The sequence below is a fragment of the Lepidochelys kempii genome, chromosome 7 (assembly GCF_965140265.1).
Source record: "Lepidochelys kempii isolate rLepKem1 chromosome 7, rLepKem1.hap2, whole genome shotgun sequence".
Lineage (NCBI taxonomy): Eukaryota > Metazoa > Chordata > Testudines > Cheloniidae > Lepidochelys > Lepidochelys kempii.
The window spans coordinates 93,779,533-93,800,321 of record NC_133262.1 but is presented as its reverse complement, the minus strand read 5'-3'; the positions used below and the strand labels follow the sequence as shown (position 1 = coordinate 93,800,321).

Sequence of the window (20,789 nt, the reverse complement as noted above, 5' to 3'; positions counted from 1 at the left end):
TTGTTTTCACCTTTATAGTCTTTGTTGCACAAATGTAACCCAAATCTTGAACTATTTTTCCTAGTATTACTATTCTTCTATTATCTTCTCCTTCCTAGATTCCACAATTTCACTTCCTTCCATAAACTTGAAAAGGATTCCTGCCAAGTGTCCTTCATCTATCCTTCCTATGAATTTAAATCAGTGGCTCTCAATCTTTCCAAACTACTATACCCCCTTTCAGGAATCTGATCTGTCTTGTGTACCTCCAAGTTTCACCTCACTTAAAAACTTCTTGCTTACAAAATCAGACAAAAATACAGAAGTGTCACAACACGCTATTACTGAAAAATTTCTTACTTTCTTATTTTTACCCATATAATTATAAAATAAATGAACTGGAATATAAATATTGTACTTACATTTCAGTATATAGTATATAGAGCAGCGTAAAGAAGTCATTATCTGTATGTAATTTTAGGTGGTAATGACTTCGCTAGTACTTTTTCTGTAGCCTGTTGTAAAACTAGGCAAATATCTAGATGAGTTGATGTACCACCCAGAAAACCCTTGTGTGGAGGTACATGTACCCTTGGTTGAGAATCACTGATTTAAATCAATCTTTTTTTTTTTTGTTTGATAATCCTATGTTTGCTTCTCTTCCTACAGTATTTCATAAACGATATTTCAAATCATTGTATCAGAAGACCAAAACTGCTGATGAATAGAACTGAAACCGAGGACAAACCAACTTGTAATAGAATAAGTAAAAAATTTAGGAAGTCATTTGAATAATTTACCGTTATCAAAATCATCTGAATCATCTGAGGAAACTTGATCTGAAAAGAAACAGCCATTTAAAAACAATTAGTTTACCTTGATTTTATGCACTATTTTTAACATGTTTTACAAGGGCACACTTACCACCTAATAAACCTCTCTCTCTCTCTCGCGCACACACAAAATAAGGCACACACTTAAGTAAAGGGATTATTTTTCTACAAAATGGAAAGTCATCAGTTTCAGGTAAAATATGTTATCCCCATATCTGTGATATGAAAAAGGTTATCTTAGGTTATCAAAAGGCTTGCAACCCCAGAGCCACATGGAACCAAACACTTTAGTACTCTTTTTGGTATGCTGCTTCCCTTTGTTTGGACAGGTCTTTCTTCAAATAGTATATTACTCTGGAGGCTCTTCTGGTCTATGAATCATTAGAAATTCATCCCCTTTCTCTTTCGCCTGACAATCCAGTTAATGAGCCATTGAAATCCAGTAACATAAATGTATCTCTCACTTTGATAGGGTTAAACACTCAATATTTGTATTTAATATTTAAAAATAGAGACAGTTTAAAAACTTATTTTACCTTTCTGTTTATTTCTCTGTTTAGATCTGTGTTTTTCTGAATGAGATAATCTTGACTTCTTACTTTTGGGGTCTTCAGTGTTTTGTTCAGTTCTCCCTCTCTTCTTGTTTGGTTTGACTTCTCTCCTCCTTTATAATAAAAAATGAATACATAAGTTCTGCCAATGTACTCTTCGAGCAACAGAAAACATATCAGAAATCAAGCCCCATCAAGAGATTATATACTACTTCCAACATTTGTTTATTACAGATTAAACATTTAAAATGAATGTCTAATGCAAAAAATATTATTGTTACCTTAAGGCTGTTACCTACATCCGAACACAAAAAGACAGGAAATGCTAAAATGAAGGTTACTTACTTATACACGGAGTTCTTTGCAATGACTCTGTATATTCACACTTATGGGTAAATACACCGACCAGTGCATCCTAACGGTAGAACCTTCTTCAAGTAGTGCCCGTTAGAGACCAGTTGCGCCCCCTCCTATCCCTTCCCTCAGCATCTTCCAACACTGATTAGGGGCAACACTATATAAGGGGGTGTTGAGCCCTCTCCTGCCTTGGGTTCCTTCTACCACAACTGAGAGAAACCAAGATAGGACTCTGAGAAAGAGGGGAAGGTGGGCGGGATGAGTGAACATAGAGTCATCTCAAGAATTTCAGTTACAAGGAACCTTCATATCTTCTTTGAGTGGTTCTGCATATTCCCACTTAAGGGTAGTCTGGCAAGCAGTACTGAAAACTCAGGAGAAGGGGACGGAGTCCTAATTAAACAATGACTGAAGCACTGTTCCATCTAATCTAGCATCTGCTCTTGAAGCCAAATACAAATCATAACGTTTACTAATCATATGGTCTGACTTCCAAGTAGGAGCCTTACAGATTTCCAAGACAGAGAAACGTCTAAGACAAGCAAATGATGCTGCCGCTGCCCTAGCGGAAAGAAATCTCACAAAAGTAGGCACAGGCACGGCTGCTAATTTGTCACATTCAAAGACACATTATTTAATCCATTTGGAAATAGCAGATACACTAAAACCCATATACGTTTTAGCATACAAAACAAATAACATACAAGACTTTCAAAAAATCTGTAGTTTATTTAAATAATATGTTAAAACTAGGGCTGCCAATTAATCGCAGTTAACTCAAGCAATTAACTCAAAAAAATTAATGATTAAAAAAATTAATCATGATTAAACAATAGACTACCAACTGACATTAAATATTTCTGATGTTTTTCTACATTTTCAAATGTATCAGTTTCAATTACAACACAGAATACAAGTGTATAGTGCTCACTTTATATTATTTTTGCTTACAAATATTTGCATTTAAAATGGTAAACAAAAGTAGTATTTTTTAATTCACCTCATACAAGTACTGTAGTGCAATCTCTATCATGAAAGTGCAACTTCAAATGTAGTTTTTTTGTAACATAACTGCACTCAAAAACAAAACAATGCAAAACTTTAGAGCTTACAAGTCCTTTCAGTCCTACTTCTCGTTCAGCCAAGTGCGAAGAGAAACAAGTTTGTTGACATTTATGGGAGATAAATGCTGCCTACTTCTTGTTTATAGTGTCACCTGAAAGTGAGAATAGGCATTCGCATGGCACTGTTGTAGCTGGCATCGCAAGATATTTACATGCCAGATGCGCTAAAGAGTCATATGCCTCTTCATGCTTTGGCCATCATTCCAGAGGACACACTTCCATGCTGATGACGCTCATTAAAAAAATAACACGCTATTTAAATTTGTGACTGAACTCCTTGGGGGAGAACTGCATGTCCTACTGCTCTGTTTTACCCACATTCTGCCATATATTTCATGTTCTAGCAGTCTCGGATGATGACCCAGCACATGTTGATCGTTTTAAGAACACTTTCACTGCGAATTTGACAAAAGGCAAAGAAGGTACCAGTGTGAAATTTCTAAAGACAGCTACAGCCCTCAACCCAAGATTTAAGAATCTGAAGTGCCTTCCGAGAGAGGCATGAGGCGTAGAGCATGCTTTCAGAAGTCTTAAAAGAGCAACACTCTGATGCAGAAACTACAGAAACCAAACCACCAAAAAAGAAAATCAACTTTCTGCTGGTAGCATCTGACTCAGATGATGAAAATGAACATGTATCAGTCCGCACTGCTTTGGATCATTATTGAGCAGAACCTGTCATCAGCATGGACGCATGTTCTCTGGAACGGTGGTTGAAGCATCAAGGGACATATGAATCTTTAGCGCACCTGACATGTAAATATCTTACAACTCTGCTACAACGGTGCCATGCAAATGCCTGTTCTCACTTTCAGGTGACATTGTAAACAAAAAGCAGGCAGCATCATCTTCTGCAAATGTAAACAAACTTGTTTGTCCGAGTGATTGGCTGAACAAGAAGTAGGACTGATTGGACTTGTAGGCTCTAAAGTTTTACAATTTTTGAATGGAGGGTTTTTTTGTACAAAATTCTACATTTGTAGGTTCAACTTTCATGATAAAGAGATTATACTACAGTACTTGTATTAGGTGAATTGAAAAATACTATTTCTTTTGTTTTTTATAATGCAAATATTTGTAATAAAAATAAAGTGAGCACTGTACACTTTGTATTCTATGCTGTAATTGAAATCAATATATTTGAAAATGTAGAAAACATCCAAAATTAATTAAATAAATGGTATTCTATTATTGTTTAATCGCACGATTAATTGGGATTCATTTTTTTTAAATTTCTTGACAGCCCTAGTTAAAACTCTTCTAGCGTCTAAAGTATGTTACACAGATTCTCCTTTATTAGCATGCGGCTTTGAAAAAATACCGGTAAATTAATTATCTGATTGATTTGCAACTTAGATATTATTTTTGGTAAAAAACTGGGATCAGGCATAAGAACCACTTTTCTTTATGAAAACCCTGCAACAAGGCATGTAATTCACTCATTCTTCTGAATGATGTTATAGCAACAATAAACACAGTTTAAGAGATATAAAGAACGAACGAACGAAAGAACACACTGCCAAGGGTTCAAAAGGCAGCTTCATAAGCACAGATAAAACCAAATTAAGATCCCATGAGGACACCAGATCTGTCAAAGAGGATACAAGTTAGATAACCCCTTTGTGCCATGCAAAAATGATGATCTACCGTTAAGCAAAACATGGTAAGCTGGAAGAGCCATCAAATGAACTCTTAAAGAAGAATTAGATAATTACTCAGATTTTAAATACATCGAATACTCCAATACACCCACAATACAAGCTGTAACTGGTGAGACAGATTTGCCTTGCAACCAAAAAACAAATCTACCTCATTTCAAGTAATAACATTGCTTTCACCACTTGCTTTCTAGAACTAAGTAATGCATTTTGAACCAACAAGGAACAAGACTGTTCTACATTCATCAAATCCCAGGTGCTGAGGAATGGAGAGACTGAGGATCGGTAGCACAGTGGCTAAGTTATGCATCCTGGGCTCTTAGAGACCCTGGTTCAAGTCTTCTGTGGGCATCCCACTGTCTTTCCTCTTAAGCCTCAATTGAGGCTAATGAACCATGAATGTTCTCACTTTCTCCCTTGGGCTTGTGCATAAAATTAGAGCCCCTATGTAAATGTGCCAGGCTGTCAAATAACATCAGGATAAAGAATCCTGCCATGCTGCTGCATCAACAGGTCTGGGGACAAGGGAAGCAGTTTGCAGTCTCCTTCCAACTGCTGACGCAGGTCCACGTACCACTGCACTCTCAGCCAAGCTGGCACAATCGAGATCACCTTTGCCCTGACCTGTTTTATCTTCCTCACCACCTTCTGAATTAATGGAAAATGGAAGTATACAGAAGGTCATTTCACCCAAAACATTAGGAAAGCATCCGACTGACTCTCCGTTCCTGCTCTGGAACAAAATAGATGACACTTTTTGTTGAACCTGATCGCAAACAGGTCTGTACTGGGCTGACCTCAGCTGGAGAAAATCTCTGTACTACCTGGTCCTTCAGAGACCTCACATACATCTGAAAATGGTCTCTGCTGAGATGATCTGCCAACACATTGCTCTCCCCTGCTAAATGAAGAGCTACTGGATAGACGGCGTGAAGAATGCACCAATCCCACAGACCAGAGGTCCCCAAACTGTGGGGCACGCCCCCCTAGGGGGGTGTAGAGGAACATTGGGGGGGGGGGGGCACGCAGTGGGCCCAGTCCAGCCCCGCCCCCACCGGGGGGCGGTGGAGGAGGAGGGAGCGCCACCCAGCCCAGCCTCACCCCCAGCTCTGCTCTGACCCTGCCCACATCCATGGCCCTGGCTCCCAGCCCCATGCCTGGCCCTGTCCCCAGCCTCAATGCGGCCCCTCACCCCCAGCTCTGCTCTAACCCTGCCCACATCCATGGCCCTGGCTCCCAGCCCCTCCGCTGGCCCCCAGCACGGCCCTGCACCCGGCCAGGGGCCCAGGCCCCAGCCCCCACCGCAGCCCAGGCCCCAGCCCCCACTGCAACCCTCTGCTCTGCTCCTGGCCGCAGCTCCATTCCCAGCCCAGGGCTGAGGCTGGGGGAATGGCCGGGAGTGGAGCCACACTCAGCTACAGGCCCAGCTGCTGGGCCTCACTGCAGCCCAGCTGCAGCTCCACCCCAACCCGGAAAAAAAATTTTAAATAGGAAAAGCATAAACATTTTTCCTGCTTGCCTAACTCAAAAAATCACTAGGTAGATTTTGCATAAGCTTCCCAAAACCTAATCTTTGGGCTAAAATCTAGCATGGAAATTTCAGCCTAAAAGGCAAATTTGAGATAAGTATGAGCAAATGAAAAAAAAGTTATAATTTGAGTTGCAACTTTTATTATGAATTTCATTAATCCAAAAATACATAATTAGCAATGTTAGAGTATCGATTTCATATAAATGATAAGGAAGTCAGTATAAACAAAAGTTATAGTAATTTTTGCAGCATTCTTACAATTAAACTTATAGGAAAGCTTGGAACAGATTTATTATTTAATCTGAATTTTTCAAAAGGCTCCATTACCTGTGATGAAAATTTAATTTGCAGGAACATTGTGGACACAGTCCTGGGGAGGTGAAAAAAGACAATTTGAACATGAAAATGTCATATTGAGCAGAAATACTTTATTATTATTATGAACATTGTTATCCCAATCTTTATACATTTCTTTCAATTTCACTAATTTTTACAACAACATAAAAATTCCAATGTAGCTATAACCAGGGTTCAAAAAAAGGGAAAAATAGTATGTGATAAAACTGTCAGTATGACTCCAAAGTACTGAATCACTTTGAAGGACGATGGGAGACTCAGCATTGGCTATTGTTCACAAAAAGTAAGTAGCATTTATTGTTTCTGGGGATCATGTTAGAGTATGATTTGGATGTGCTTTTGTGGACAGAATCAAACCACATTATGAATATATTGAAAGAAACACAAACACTACTAAGGCTTCTCACAGAGCAAGTATTATTGTAGAGATGGACCCATAGTCAAGAAAAGAAAGATTAAAAAGACCCCACCCCTCTCTCTCACACTATTTACAAAAAAAAGCTTAATTATTTTTTGTATGTATCCATATACTGTTATGCACACATATTCAATAAGATCGGACTGAATAGATGAGACTTTGTGGCATGGGAATTATCCTTAGTGCAGTTAAAGATTTTCTGGGGAAAATCATAGAAATGGGCTGGAAGTGACTTTGAGAGGTCATCAAATACACCCCCATGTACTGAGGCAGGACCAAGTGATTCTAGACCAGGGGTGGTCAAACTTTTTAGCCGGAGGGCCACAGCGTTGTTGCGAAACTGTATGGAGGGCTGGGTAGGGAAGGCTGTGCCTCCCCAAACAGCCTGGCCCCCGCCCCATCCCAATTCCCGCCCCCTGACTGCCCCCCTCAGAACCTCTGCCCCATCCCACCTCCCCCTGCTCCCTGTCCCCTGACTGCCCCTACCCCTATTCACACCCCCGCCAGTCCCCCTGGGACTCCCACATCTATCCAACCCCCCCGTTCCCCGTCCCCTGACCCTCCCCCCCCCGAACCTCTGCCCTATCCAACCTCCCCCTGCTCCCTGTCCCCTGACTGCCCCGACCCCTATCCACACCCCTGCCCCAACCGTCCCCTGGGACCCCACCCCCTATCCAACCTCCCCCTGCTCCCTGTCCCCCAATTGCCCCCCCCCAGAACCTCCACCCCATCCAACCGCCTCCTGTCCCCTGACTGCCTCTGGGACTCCCTGCCCATTATCCACCTCCCTCACCCTGCCCCCTTACCATGCTGCTCAGAGCAGCAGGAGCTCGCAGGCACACGGCCCACCACCCACACTGCCTGGCAGAAGCAGCGGGCCAGAGCGCTGGTGGCACGGCGTGCTGAGGCTGCGGGGAAGGGGGAACAGCAGGGAAGGGGCCAGGGGCTAGCTTCCCTAGTCAGGAGCTCAGGGGCCAGGCAGGATGGTCCCGTGGGCTGGATGTGGCCCACAGGCCATAGTTTGTCCACCCTCTGTTCTAGACCAACTCTGAGAGGTATTTGTCCAACTTGTTCTTTAAAACCTCCAGTGATGCAGATTCCACAACCTACCTTGGAAGCCCGTTCTAGAGCTTACCTATTTTTTTAGCTACGAAGTTTTTCCTAATATCTAACCTAAATTTCCCTTGCTGCAGATTAAGCCTACTGTTTCTTGCCCTACCTTCAGAACAATTATGGAGAACAATTGATCACAGTCCTCTTTATAAGAGCCCTTAACATCTCTAAAGGCTTAGAAGATCCCCCTCCAGTCTTCTTTTCTCAAGACTAAACATGCCCAGTTTTTTTTAACCTTTCCGCTTAGGTCACAGTTTGTAAAACTGCTCTCCTCTGGACTCTTTCTGATTTGTCCACATCTTTCCTAAAGTGTGGTGCCCAGAACTGGATACACTACTCCAGCTGAGGCCTCACCAGTGCTGAATAGAGCAGCACAACTACCTCCCAGGTCTTACAGACAACGCGCCTGTTAATAGACCCCAGAATGATGATATCCATTTTTTGCAACTGCATCACATTTTTAGTGCATTCAATGTGTGATCCACTATAACTGCCAGATGCTTCTCAGCGGTAGTACCGCGTAGCCAGTTATTCCCCATTTTATAGTTGTGCATTTGATTTTTTCTTCCCAAGTGTTTTACTTTGCACATGTCTTTACTGAATTTCATCTGGTTGATTTCAGACCAGATTTCTCCAATTTGTCAAGGTAGTTTTGAATTCTAATCTTGTCCTCTAAAGTGCATGCAACCCCTCTCATCTTTGTATCATTTCCAAATTTTATAATCATATTCTCCACTCCATTATCCAAGTCATTAATGAAAATATTTAATAGTACTGGTTCCAGGACTGACCCTACAGAACACCACTAGACAGAACACTCCCAGTTTGACAGCGAACCACAGATAACTACTTTTGAGTATATTGCTTCAACCAGTTGTGCATCCACCTTATGGTAATTACATCTAGACCACATTTGCCCAGTTTGCTTATAAGAATGCCATGTGGGACTGTGTCAAAAACCTTACTAAAATCAGGATATACCACATCTACTGTTTCCCCTGCCTCCAGAAGCCCAGTAACCTTGTCAAAGAAGGAAAATAGGTATGCTAGTATTAGAATTAAGAAATGTCAGTATTAAAAATAAAATTAAGTTAATGTAATGCTTGCAAAAGGTGTTTGACAGCACTAAAGACTATTTAGCCACAGAAATGGTTCAGCATGAGTTGTGCTGAAACTTCACATATGCTGTTCAGTCTTCCTCTTAAAAAAAATAAATGAAGCAGCTGTGTTACAACAATACGACTAGAAGAATCTATGGCAGTAAGAATTAGACAGCAAGAAGTGTTCAGGTAATAAAGCAATTATAGGTTGTACTGATTGAAAGAGAGCGGTTTCCCTAAAGCACAGCCATTATTATATTTGTAACTAGTCCAACCAAAAGTATCATATACAACAACTTATTTTCCTCCTTGCCTACTATCCTAAGCATGACTACAATTTCTAGGTTTTTCATTATATCATTAAATAGTAAGATATTAGCCTTCATTTGCATTTACATAAGCTTGAAGGCCAACCATAGGAAGGGGCTGACTTACGCAATTTCACAAGGGCATTCCTCTTTTCACCATATTCAGTGTACCCAAAATTCACCTCCCAGCTCTTCAGTCCTTCTTTCTCATCACAGTGCTTATTTCCACAGGAAAACTGACCTGTCAAGAGACCAAAAGAAAAAATCATGGTTAAATCATTAGCTCATTTGGGCTTGACATTGTTATATCCAGTCTTCCTTTTTTACATTACTCAGCATTAAAAAGGTAGAAAGTAATGTCTAGAGGTAATGAACTAGTAGCAAACAACACTTAAGGACATAGCCACACTATTTGTTTAATATTGCACAATATTTGCAAAGAAAAAACAATTTAACAAATTAGATCGGTTCATGTCAGCTCTAATCTCTTTAGGTATTTCGAGGGCAGGCAGAAAGGAGTAAATTAAACCTACCAACACCAAATTTTGGAAAAGCTAACAGCTAATGATCAAATGAATGTCATTAGGCTACCTTCATCCTAAATGATTATTTACTTAGTGGAGTGTGATGGATCAGAAGGTGCCTTTCAGACACGTGAGCATTTTTAATGACACCAAATGACTAAGTATGAATTATGTGCAAAAATAAAATGCCTAAATATTGTTTAACGTGCATGCTTCCTTCCCTGTTCTATTGGAAAGCAATTTGCTTTCTAAAGTGTTCTAGACACATTTTGTTTTCCTCTTCTTCTACAATTTCTAAAAAGAATTAAGGCACACCATAATGAGTAAAGTATGAAACAACTTGTTTAAGAACTTTCTGGTTTTGTTACATTAAATCCTAATGTTAAAATTATGTAAACAGTCTACTTGTATTCAATGTTGTTGACACCACTGCGTTTCTAATACCATACTTAATACAGAGAACATACACCCAATTGGTAGAGGGTACATTCATACACCGAGCTGGTGACAAGGATCTGTATTAATAGGCTCACCTCTGTTTTCAGTACTGTTTTCAAAAGATTAACCTCAGAATGTTCTGCCTAAGCTGCTAACCAATGGATTGACAGTGTCCTTGGATACTTCAATTGTACAGTGGAAAACCACTTGTAATGCTAATGCTTAAAACAAAGAAAATAGAATTTGCATTTAAATAATGCTGCAAAATTCATTACACCAGAAAAAAGGTGGGGATTTTTTTATCATAAAGAAGGAGCAAGTAAGCAGCAAGTTATACCATGTATCATAGAAAACATCCAGGTTTTTTGGACATTAGCTACAACTATGTTTCATGACTCCAAAAACCACAACTCCCACACAGGCATAGACAATAGTCACATGCATCAGTTTTATTACCAGTTAGCCTCTCTTTTAAAGGTGGTGCCTGGAAACACCAAAGATTTCATGCAGTCAGCAAACCCAAATGTTACATACATAAAAACTACATTAAAATAATGTTCTCTCATCATCATTCAGTTAGTGTCCCTCACCTTATTTACCTCACACCATCCAAATCCTGTACTGAATACAGAATTATCCATTTTCTCCTGGCCTTTTTTAGAGCGTTTATTATCATAGTGTCTGACTGCTTCACAAACATTAATGATTTTATCTCTGCTATGAGATGAGAGCATTATTATCCCCATTTTACCAGTGACGAAACTGAGACCAAGACTTGTCTGAGGACACAGAGTGAGTCAGTGGTAGAGCCAGGATTAGAACTCAGGATCTCAAATACTAACCCTGCGCTCATTCCTTCACCCCACAGTGCCTTATTGACAGAAGTTTTCAGCATCTACAACTCCCATTGATTACACTTATTCTTTTCAGTGCTCAACATGGCTACATCCAAACCCGGGTTGTTTCAAGTCAGGCATCCAGAAAGTAAGGAATATGCAATTAGGGGCCGCCTACCAACATTAAGGTTTAAAAGACTAGCTCTGCATCAGATAGGAAGATGGGGGAGAGAGAGAGAGACATAGACTGAGTTCACCTGTGTGGCATTCCCCTGACTTATCCACCAGACCATTCTCACTTCCTGCCAATCCCCTACCTTGTTCTCTACACATATTCCAACTACTAGAGCAAATAAAGCACGGATCCTAAAAGCAGCTTCATGCTCCACACAATCCTGATTTATTCTCTATGCACTATTCATCCTGTACACTGAATGAGGTAAGGGTGTGGCTAAGGGTTTCAGAGTGTGGGAGGGGGCTCAGGGCTGGGGCAGAGGATTAGGGTGCTGGCTCTGGCTGGGGGTGAGGACTCTGGGGTGGGGCCAGGGATGAGGGGGTCAGGATGCGGGAGGGGACTCAGGGCTGGGGCAGAGGGCTGGGGTGCAAAGGCTGCAGGGGGTGGGAAATGAGGGGCTTGGAGTGCAGGCTGCCCTTGGGCTGCGGCGGGGAGAAAGGACTCCCCCCAGCCCTCTCTTGCCGCAGCTGGGGCTGGAGGAGAGGTGCCTGTCCCCAGCCGCAGCAGCTCCGGGGCTGTGGGAGAGGCACTTCTCCCCACCTGCGCAGCTGTTGATAGCCTGCTGCGCGGCCGCACAGCTTAGAGGGAACTTAGGTTGTATCACATACAACTGTAATAACTTCTCTATTATGCATCACCGTAAAGTCGAACAAAATACAGAGTGTATTATCAGACCATGCTGTGTTCAAATTAATCAAAATATTTGGAAATTTCTTATTTAATTATCCTGTTGTATAAAAGCTATTACCCAAAATATAAAACATTGTAACTGTTTTTAAATATTTCAGATTTTTCTGTCCAGCTTTGTATAAAAATTAAGATTTCTGTATCTCTAGTATTTAGTAGCAAAAATGACATTTCATATCATTCTATGTCATGGTTTATAAATTTTATTTGTGATTTAAGTAGAATGTCTCCAGTGATTTAGTGTTTTAACCTTGCATATAACTGAATGAGATCTCAAATGGTTCAATAATATGGCACTATTCAGCCTCATTTCATGAAAAAGATCTTTTAAGAAGCAGTTATATTACATAATGTCCATTTAAAACATGATCTAGTTTGAATACCATACTCTGTAGGCAACACCATATTCAGAGGCAATGCGTGGGGGGTGGGGTGTCCCACAGGGTCGGGTGTGTCCCGTTTCCCCCCCCCCCGATATCTGCCAGGGCTCACACCAGAATCTTTATATTGTTCCCCTCCTTCCCCACTACAACAGTTATACATCGGCTCTGCTCAGAGCCATCTAGTGAGGGCAGCTGCCATCATTCCCTTTACCTTGCCCAGGAGCTGCCCCTGGCCTGTGTCTTTGCAGAGCTTACCCCTTCCCACTGCCTCACCGGAGGTTGGAAGCAGTCCTGTCCCTTCCTGCCCAGACAGCACTGCTGCCACTTACACAGGCTGCCACTTGCCCCCAACATAGCCCAGTCACCTCCTGTTCCCTGGCTGAAGTGCAGGCAGGAAGGGGTTAAGGAGGCTGCACTGGGAGCCCCAGGAGCCACAGGGGTAATTGGGATCTGGCAGAGAGGAGAAGATGACACCAAACCTCAGCCCAGGGAGAGTGCGGTGAGGGGTCCAGTGCAGCTTGGCTCCTTCCTTCCCGGCCAGTGGCACTGATACCATCCTGGGGTGGAGATGCCTCCTGCCATCGGCTGCCCTTCCGCACAGACAGCGGCAGCCAGGTAGGGCGGCCTCCTGCATGTGCCCCTGGATGCAGAGCTGAGGGGTACAGACAGGGCACAGGAGCTCAGCCTGCTCCGGATAGCCTGAGCTACCTGCTGAAGGTGGGGGAAGGGATGGAGGGGCACTGCCTGAGGAGCGAAAGGCGTTCAGAGCTACCCCTAGGCTGGCAGAAATCTGGAAGGTCTCAGTGCAGCATGGATGGCCTCAGAGGCTGGCTCACAGGTCACAGCAATTAGCTTGCCCTGCTCCAGCAGTGTCTCTCCGAGAGTCTCAAAGCTCTTTACAAACCACAGTGCACCGCTGGGAGCGAGGCAGGGATGCCCGATTATACAGAGGGGGAGGCCTTGCATTTAACCTCATGCACCTGTGCGGGCATGTATCTGTGCAGGGGCTGCACCTGTAGTCTTAAGAATTGGGCCCAGCTGCCTTGTCCAAGCTCACAGAGTCCATCAAGGAGCCAGGAGGGTTGGGATCCAGCAGCCAAAGTCCAGGCAGGACCAGGAGCCTGTGGCCAAAGGTGGGACTGGCCAGGAGCTGGCTCTGAGCTGGATGGTGCTAGGAAACTGCTCTGTATTGCACTAAAGGCGGCGCACGGCTGTGCTGCAGCCCACAAGACCATATAGTGTATTCCTCCCCGGGCGTCGCTTCTGCTGCCAGGGTTCACACCAGAACCTCTAAATTGTACCCCCACCTTTTATCAACATCACCTCTGTTCACTTTGCTGGTGAAATGCTGGTGAAACCTCAGATTACATGTGGAAGTGGTTAGGTGACAGACCATGAATCCCAGTGACCCTGGTGATATTCTAAACTAAAAGCAATCATGTGTGTACCTATTTCCATCATTTCACACTGACTCATCAGACAGTCATGGCTTCAGAACGATGTTTGGGGTTATTGTGTATGCTGGTTATGTAGCTGGTAATATTTTTTTATATTTATATTTATTTATATATATATATATATATAACCAGCTACACAACAACATAACCAGCATACACATATAGTATGCACTATATATATATATATATATATATATATATATATATATAAAAATATAATATAGTGCATACTACAAACCTTTGCACTTTTAAAAACAAAATATTTAGGGCCATTAGCCAATTTGATACATTTAGTTTACAAAGCTTACAATGCATATTTTTATCTCTACATGTTTGTTTCTACAGCATAATTATGTAATTATTATAACTAGCTAACTATGATATAGTTACATGTACTTACACTGTTAACAGTTGAGACATAACCATTTCTCTTAACTACAAATTCTCATTGAAGGTGTACGCTTTTATTCTGGGAGCCAAATACTTCCATTATAGTTTAATGCATCTCTTGGTTTGTCTATCTGCAGTTGACCTACCAAGGCCTTTTGTACCTGAAACTTGGGTGTTGGCAAGAAGACAAATACAGTCATTGAAAAGTTTTAACATTTCCTACTATGTATCAGTCAAAAAAATTTCTCTCTTACATTACATAAGATTAGTAAAAGTTTAAAGTATGAACTCCGTGATTGTTTGTTATCACAGTTTAAAAGACGTGAATATTTGTTTTGTATAGTCTGCCACTGAAAATTGGGCATATATATTACAATTATTAATGGTCACTAGGTATAGATATGATTCAGTTCTAGGACATATTGGTCACCAAACATGATTTCCCTTCATAATACCCAAGGGAAAAGACTGAATAAAAGAGAAGGAAAAATGAAAGAAAGAATCCTGGATTTAAAAGGAAAAAAATGTAAAATAATAATAGAAAATAGATGAAGGTACAAGGCCTAATGGATCTGCTTTAAAAAAAAAAAATCCAACCCTTAGGAAAAACTGAATATCATCACTATTTTCATGTCCTTAATAAGGACATGCCACAAACTTATAGGTTAACAGTGCTGCAAAAGTCACCCCTTTTTTATACTATTTAGAAAATATTCATAGCTAAGCACGTTGATGCAAAACAGAGTTGTACTCCCATTTACTAATATACCTTGTTACATTACTGAATGAAATTTGACAATTCTAACCAAACCAAAACAAACATCTTGCATGAAGGAAAAAAAAGTTAGGGATAATCACTTGTTTCAAAAGAATATATCAAAGAACTAGATCTGAAAAAACAGTCCCTGCTACACTGTATAATACTGAATTCTTGTGCCCCATAGTGGTGAAGTGTATTATTGCTCAATGCTGCTTAAGTTATAGTTGTCTCTATAGAATAAACATTAATCTTTTAATAAACACTTAGGAAAGAATGCTTTTAAATAAATCTTGAATTTTCTACCACGTTAATTAATATGAAATGTCGAATATAAAATATGAAACAGTTGAAAAAAACTCCATCTAGAGACACTTATACAAAGGGTTTTTAATTTTTTTTTCATAAGTTATCCTACTGAATGTTTAGGGCACATTGTAACATTTTCTTAGTTATCCTACTTTATGTTTAGGGCACATTTACTGCATTAAGATTTCCTGTATTCCACCACCAGTAACATAACCATGCGAGTTACAAACTAACATTTAAACTTGAAAACATATCAGAAAATTAGAAGTCTGAAGGTTACATTTGCAGATTTAAAACTACAAATTATAGGATACAGTACAATGCATATGTGGTCATCAGATGCACCACTTACAATTTTCAAAAAATTAGGCACTTATGATTGAGCTGTCCACTAATAAAGCTTGTCTACTGTCTATCACTCCTACTCTTTACTTCATTAAACAGATTACTTAATATTTACTAATAAAATTCATGCTCTCTCCCACAGAGCATGAGATTATAAAAAACAAATAAGGCTACTATGACAACAGGCCTAAGAGAACTCAGCTACATAATAAAAAGATCTATTTACTGAGCCATACCGATCAACAAGAATGCCAGTTCAATTACTCAGAAATTAAGGCAGCTAAACCTGCACCTACAATTAAGATTTTTAACTGAAGTGCTGCACCTTCTGCATAAGACAATGTTAGATATAGTTCTAAAATATTAAGAAGTATATTTATAATTCCAGTTACAGGCTATTTGATACATCTAGTATTTCTGAAATGATAAAAACAGCATATATGCTTTCTCGTCATTCCTATTCCTGTCCTACTCCACTTCCGCTTGCCTGACTTAAAGATGGAAAATAAAATCACTCACACACACACACACATTATAAAAAACCACATTACATATACTCCTCAGAAATCAAAGTCACTTCCAAATAATATAATTCCTGATTTTTCTTATATGTAGTGAATAGAGAAATTACACTTTGCAACTGAGAATAATCACTTTAGTGCACAAATTCTAGTGCAGAAAAGCATTTCTATAAACGCCTAAAATATAAATTCCTATTTGTGGATTCATTTTTTCAGAGAAAGCATGTCTATGAATTCTAGCTACAGGGCATTGTCTCATTCCTAGAGCAGGACTGGGGCAGCTGAAATGCTGTAATTCTCAAGCCTAGTTACTGAAAGGACCACTTCCTCCAAAAATGAATTATTTCAATTTGGATTAGTGAGGAGAACTAATGTTCTTCCAATCTTTATACTGTGAAGCATTCTTGCCAGCGAAGGAAGGAAGTGCTCATTCTACTAAGCATGTGACAGTGTAGCTATCCATGAACTTTGGTTCCTATTCCTTGAAGGCCTCTAGTCATAAGGATTTTCTCCTTATGTAAAGAGATCTACCTCGTTTCCCACACGTTTATTATACCCATCTTTTGCTGCTCTGACATATTGCTTAATTAACCTGCCTATATACCAAGACTTCATTTTACATCCATAGCCTCTGAAGACGATTCATTTAAGTGACTTTTTTTTATTATAGATTACAGTGTTATGTAACTGTATTGGTCCCAGGATACAAGAGAGACAAGGTGGGAGAGGTAATATATTTTATTAGACTAATGTCTGTTGGTGAAAGAGACAGGCTTTCAAGCTCCACAGAGCTCTTCTTCAGGTCATCAGAAGAAAATGACAACCTGAAGACCTCTGTGGAACTCAAAAGCTTGTCTCTTTCACCAACAGACATTAGTCCAATAAATGATAGATATTTTACTCACCTTGTCTCTTTTTATATTACTATAGCACCTACTAGCTGTAGTCATGTCCCAGGGTCCCACTGTGGTAGGCGCTGTGCAAACAGAATATGAGGATGATCCCCAACCCCAAGAAGCTTACAATCTAAGTATAAGACAAGACAACAGAGGGACACAGACAGACGGGGGAGTGCAAGGAAGCAATAAGACAATACTACTCAACATAATAAGCAGTGGTCTCTGAACACCAATAGCCTAACTGCAATATCCCCTAGAATTGCAAACATGGCCACACGAAGTAACATGGAACTCTCTTTCTTGTTTAATTACTTAAAAGCAGATACTGATGTGATTTTGCCAGGTCTGAATAATAAATACTGACTTCTCAGAGTGCATACAATGACATGTTTCTCAGCTCCAGAAAATGGTTGCTACTCCCTTTTGTCCTTTTATAGAACAGTGAAACAGTAAAACTTGTTTACAACCTAAAATGTTCAGGTTAGTTAAATGTAGAGGACTATGAGGAACTCCAACAGGCCTAATAGCACCAGGTACACTAATCACCATTAAAAAGCAAATGGGCCAAACGTGCTCTGTTCTATCGTCATTGCACTATGCCAAGACTTAAATAGCCAGTTGCAAAGGTGAATCCCCAAGTAGTATAATTCCAACAAAGGGTGTATGTTACTAATGGTTACTCTTTGTATTACAGTAGCATCTACCCAACTCAGATTGAGCCCCGTTGTGCTCGGTGCTGTACAAACACATAGTAGGAGGCAGTCCCTGCTCTGAAGAGCTTACAATGAAAACTGACAAGACAGACAGTAGGTGGGAGAGGAAACAAAGGCACAGAGAAGTGAAGTAACTTGCCTAGGTTCACAGAGAAAGTCAGCAGTAGAGCCAAGAATAGAATCCTGATCTCCTGCCTTCTAGACGGGTGTGCTCTGTCCACTGGATCATGCTGCCTCTCCTGACATTTCCCAATCATGAATAAGTTTGCTGGATGAATCTATAAACTAAATATCAGGGCCCATTTAATGAATTTCAGTATAAACTGAGTCTTCCAGAATATGCACAGCCATAGTTGTAACCTTTCAACATCTGCTCATGATGAAACAGCTATTAAAATTAACAAAATATTAAACTAACAGAAACACAAATTACTACAATACTGTGATTTAGACATAGATATGGTCCATTTTGTATACTGCATTCCAGAAAATAAAATAGTCTCCTCGCTCTAGGTTTAATATTATCAAGAAGCAAATCTGAGTGTTATAACATTGCTCTTCTTGGTGGTGGAGGAAGGCTGATGGACCTTCACATCTTCCTCTGCTGATCCTCTTACCTAACATATATATATGACCAAAGAATAAAATGAGGAAGATGAATCTTCAGATACTGAAGTTTCTGACACAGGCCATGTGGCAGTAAGAAGGAACTGGAGAGGCAGCCAGTCTGTTCTGCCCTTTATCTCCTCAGCTGGAAGCACAAGGAGACCAAGGGTACGTGAGCAGACCAACAGATACCTCTTTCAAGAATCCCCCATATTCAGGTACTCGGAGAACATGTGTACACCTATGTGAAACACATATAGGGACTGGTACTCAAAGAAGAAACACTGTTTAGTAAATACTTTATAGTCCCTTTGACATGATGGTGTCTCCCTTATAAGCCTGCCTTTCCAACACCCTTCTCTAGTAAAAAGAAAAGGAGTACTTGTGGCACCTTAGAAATTAACAATTTGTTAGTGCTCAAATAAATTTGTTAGTCTCTAAGGTGCCACAAGTACTCCCTTTCTTTTTGCAGATATAGACTAACACGACTGCTACTCTGAAACCCTTCACCAGTATATCTCCAAACAGCCTACGTCCAGCAAAATTTGCAGAGAATATCGTGCCCACCCATTTCCTATTGTTCAAGTCACAGCCATTTTATTATAGATGCTACACAGATATTACCAAATACCTGAATGATTACATACACCCCCTTATTCATGTACCATAACTAACTTAGTCTAAGGAAATTTATTTTGATATAATTGATGCATTTTTAAATAATTTGTTTGTGAAGATATTTTGACCTATTAGCTTCTGAGTATCAGGTGGAGTCAGTAAAAAAAATGAGATTACAAAGATTTTTAAGCATCCATATATACCCCAGAAGAAAAGGAACAGCCAACTCTTGCTTATTTAAAACTGACTTTACTGTTTTATCTTTATAGTTATCATACTAGGTCATAACGTAGAGTAGATGCTGAAAACTCACAGTTCCTACTCAAATATACCTCAGTGGTTTCGGTATTTAGGAAATAAATCTCTTCATATGCTTTAGTACCATTTAGTCAACACACAAAGAATCTAGAGAACTCTTTAAAGAATCTAGAGAACTTATCAAAATTGTTTCAAAATAGACAACAGGAAAAAATGTCTCTCTGAATCTCAAATCTTGAATCAAATGTTTTTCTGTGGAGTAAAAACAGCCTAAAGTAGTAATAAAAGAATGAGCATTAATTTTGCTTTTCCTAGCTTTCTTTTTGTATTCTGTAGAATTTATTATTTTCTTATCTACCATGTCAGCAGAATACTATGACAAACAAAATTACCTCTCCTGTCTCTCACGTTTAGATAAAATTGAGCACCAAATCAGCTCTTGTAACATCTCTGCATTAAAGGCCTTGGAATCTGTCCAGTATATTATCCATGTCTAAATTATCTTAATAGCAGGGCCTGTATCTTTTTTCACTTCTGAATCAAAGATAAGGAAGTGACACCTGCTATCTTCCCTATAACTACAAACTAGGGCTGTCAATTACTTGCTGTTAACCCATGTGATTAACTCAAAAAAATTATGCACGATTAATTTCAGTTTTAATCACACTGTTAAACAAAAGCAGAATACCAATTATTTTCGGATGTTTCTCTACATTTTCAAATATATTTATTTCCATGACAACACAGAATACAAAGTGTAGTACTCACTTTATATTATAATTTTTTATTAAAAATATTTGCACAGTAAAAATGATAAACAAAAGAAATAGTATTTTTCAATTTACCTCATTCAAGCACTGTAGTGCAATCTCTTTATCGTGAAACTGCAACTTACAAATGTAGATTTTTTTGTGTTACATAACTGCACTCAAAAACTAAACAATGTAAAACTTTAGAGCCTACAAGTCCACTCAGTCCTACTTCTTGTTCAGCCAATTGCTAAGACAAACAAGTTTGTTTACATTTACAGGAGATAATGCTGCCCACTTCTTATTTACATTACCTGAAAGTGAGAACGGGCGTTCTCATGGCACTTGTGTAGCCAGCATTGCAAAGTAGTTACGTGCCAAATATGCTAAACATTTGCATGCCCCGAAATTGTTAATTCTTTAGGATATGAACTGTCTATTATATACAGCACCAGGCACAAGGGGATCCTTGACTACGGCCTCTACATACTACTGTAATATAAATACTTAAACACAAAAAGGTAAAAGAATATCAAGGTTGCGAGGTCAAGCAGCCAAATGTTAGGAAATGCCAAAATTAAGGTTACGCATGCAATGTGAATTTGGCCCCCTTGAGTGCATATAGCTACTTTATAATAATTACACGATCACATACTATTTTTTCCACATGACATCAATATATACACACAAAAGTGTTGAATTAAAGTTGCACAGGGAACTTTAATTCTGGCAATT

General features: G+C 39.8%; 1 protein-coding gene across 5 annotated transcripts in view; it reads right to left on the bottom strand.

The window, feature by feature from the left end:
- Nucleotides 1-20,789, bottom strand: part of LOC140914895 (protein FRA10AC1) — an 88,738-nt gene that overhangs the window by 38,727 nt on the left and 29,222 nt on the right. For 4 of the 5 annotated variants that reach the window (XM_073353860.1, XM_073353861.1, XM_073353859.1 and 1 more), the window contains exons 9-12: nt 9,457-9,570; nt 6,361-6,403; nt 1,349-1,476; nt 780-818 (exon numbers count right to left, since the gene is read on the bottom strand). In XM_073353860.1, coding sequence (XP_073209961.1) covers nt 780-818; nt 1,349-1,476; nt 6,361-6,403; nt 9,457-9,570 — 324 coding nt within the window. The remainder of the gene's footprint in view (nt 1-779; nt 819-1,348; nt 1,477-6,360; nt 6,404-9,456; nt 9,571-20,789) is intronic. The other variant, XM_073353863.1, reaches the window with a different exon arrangement.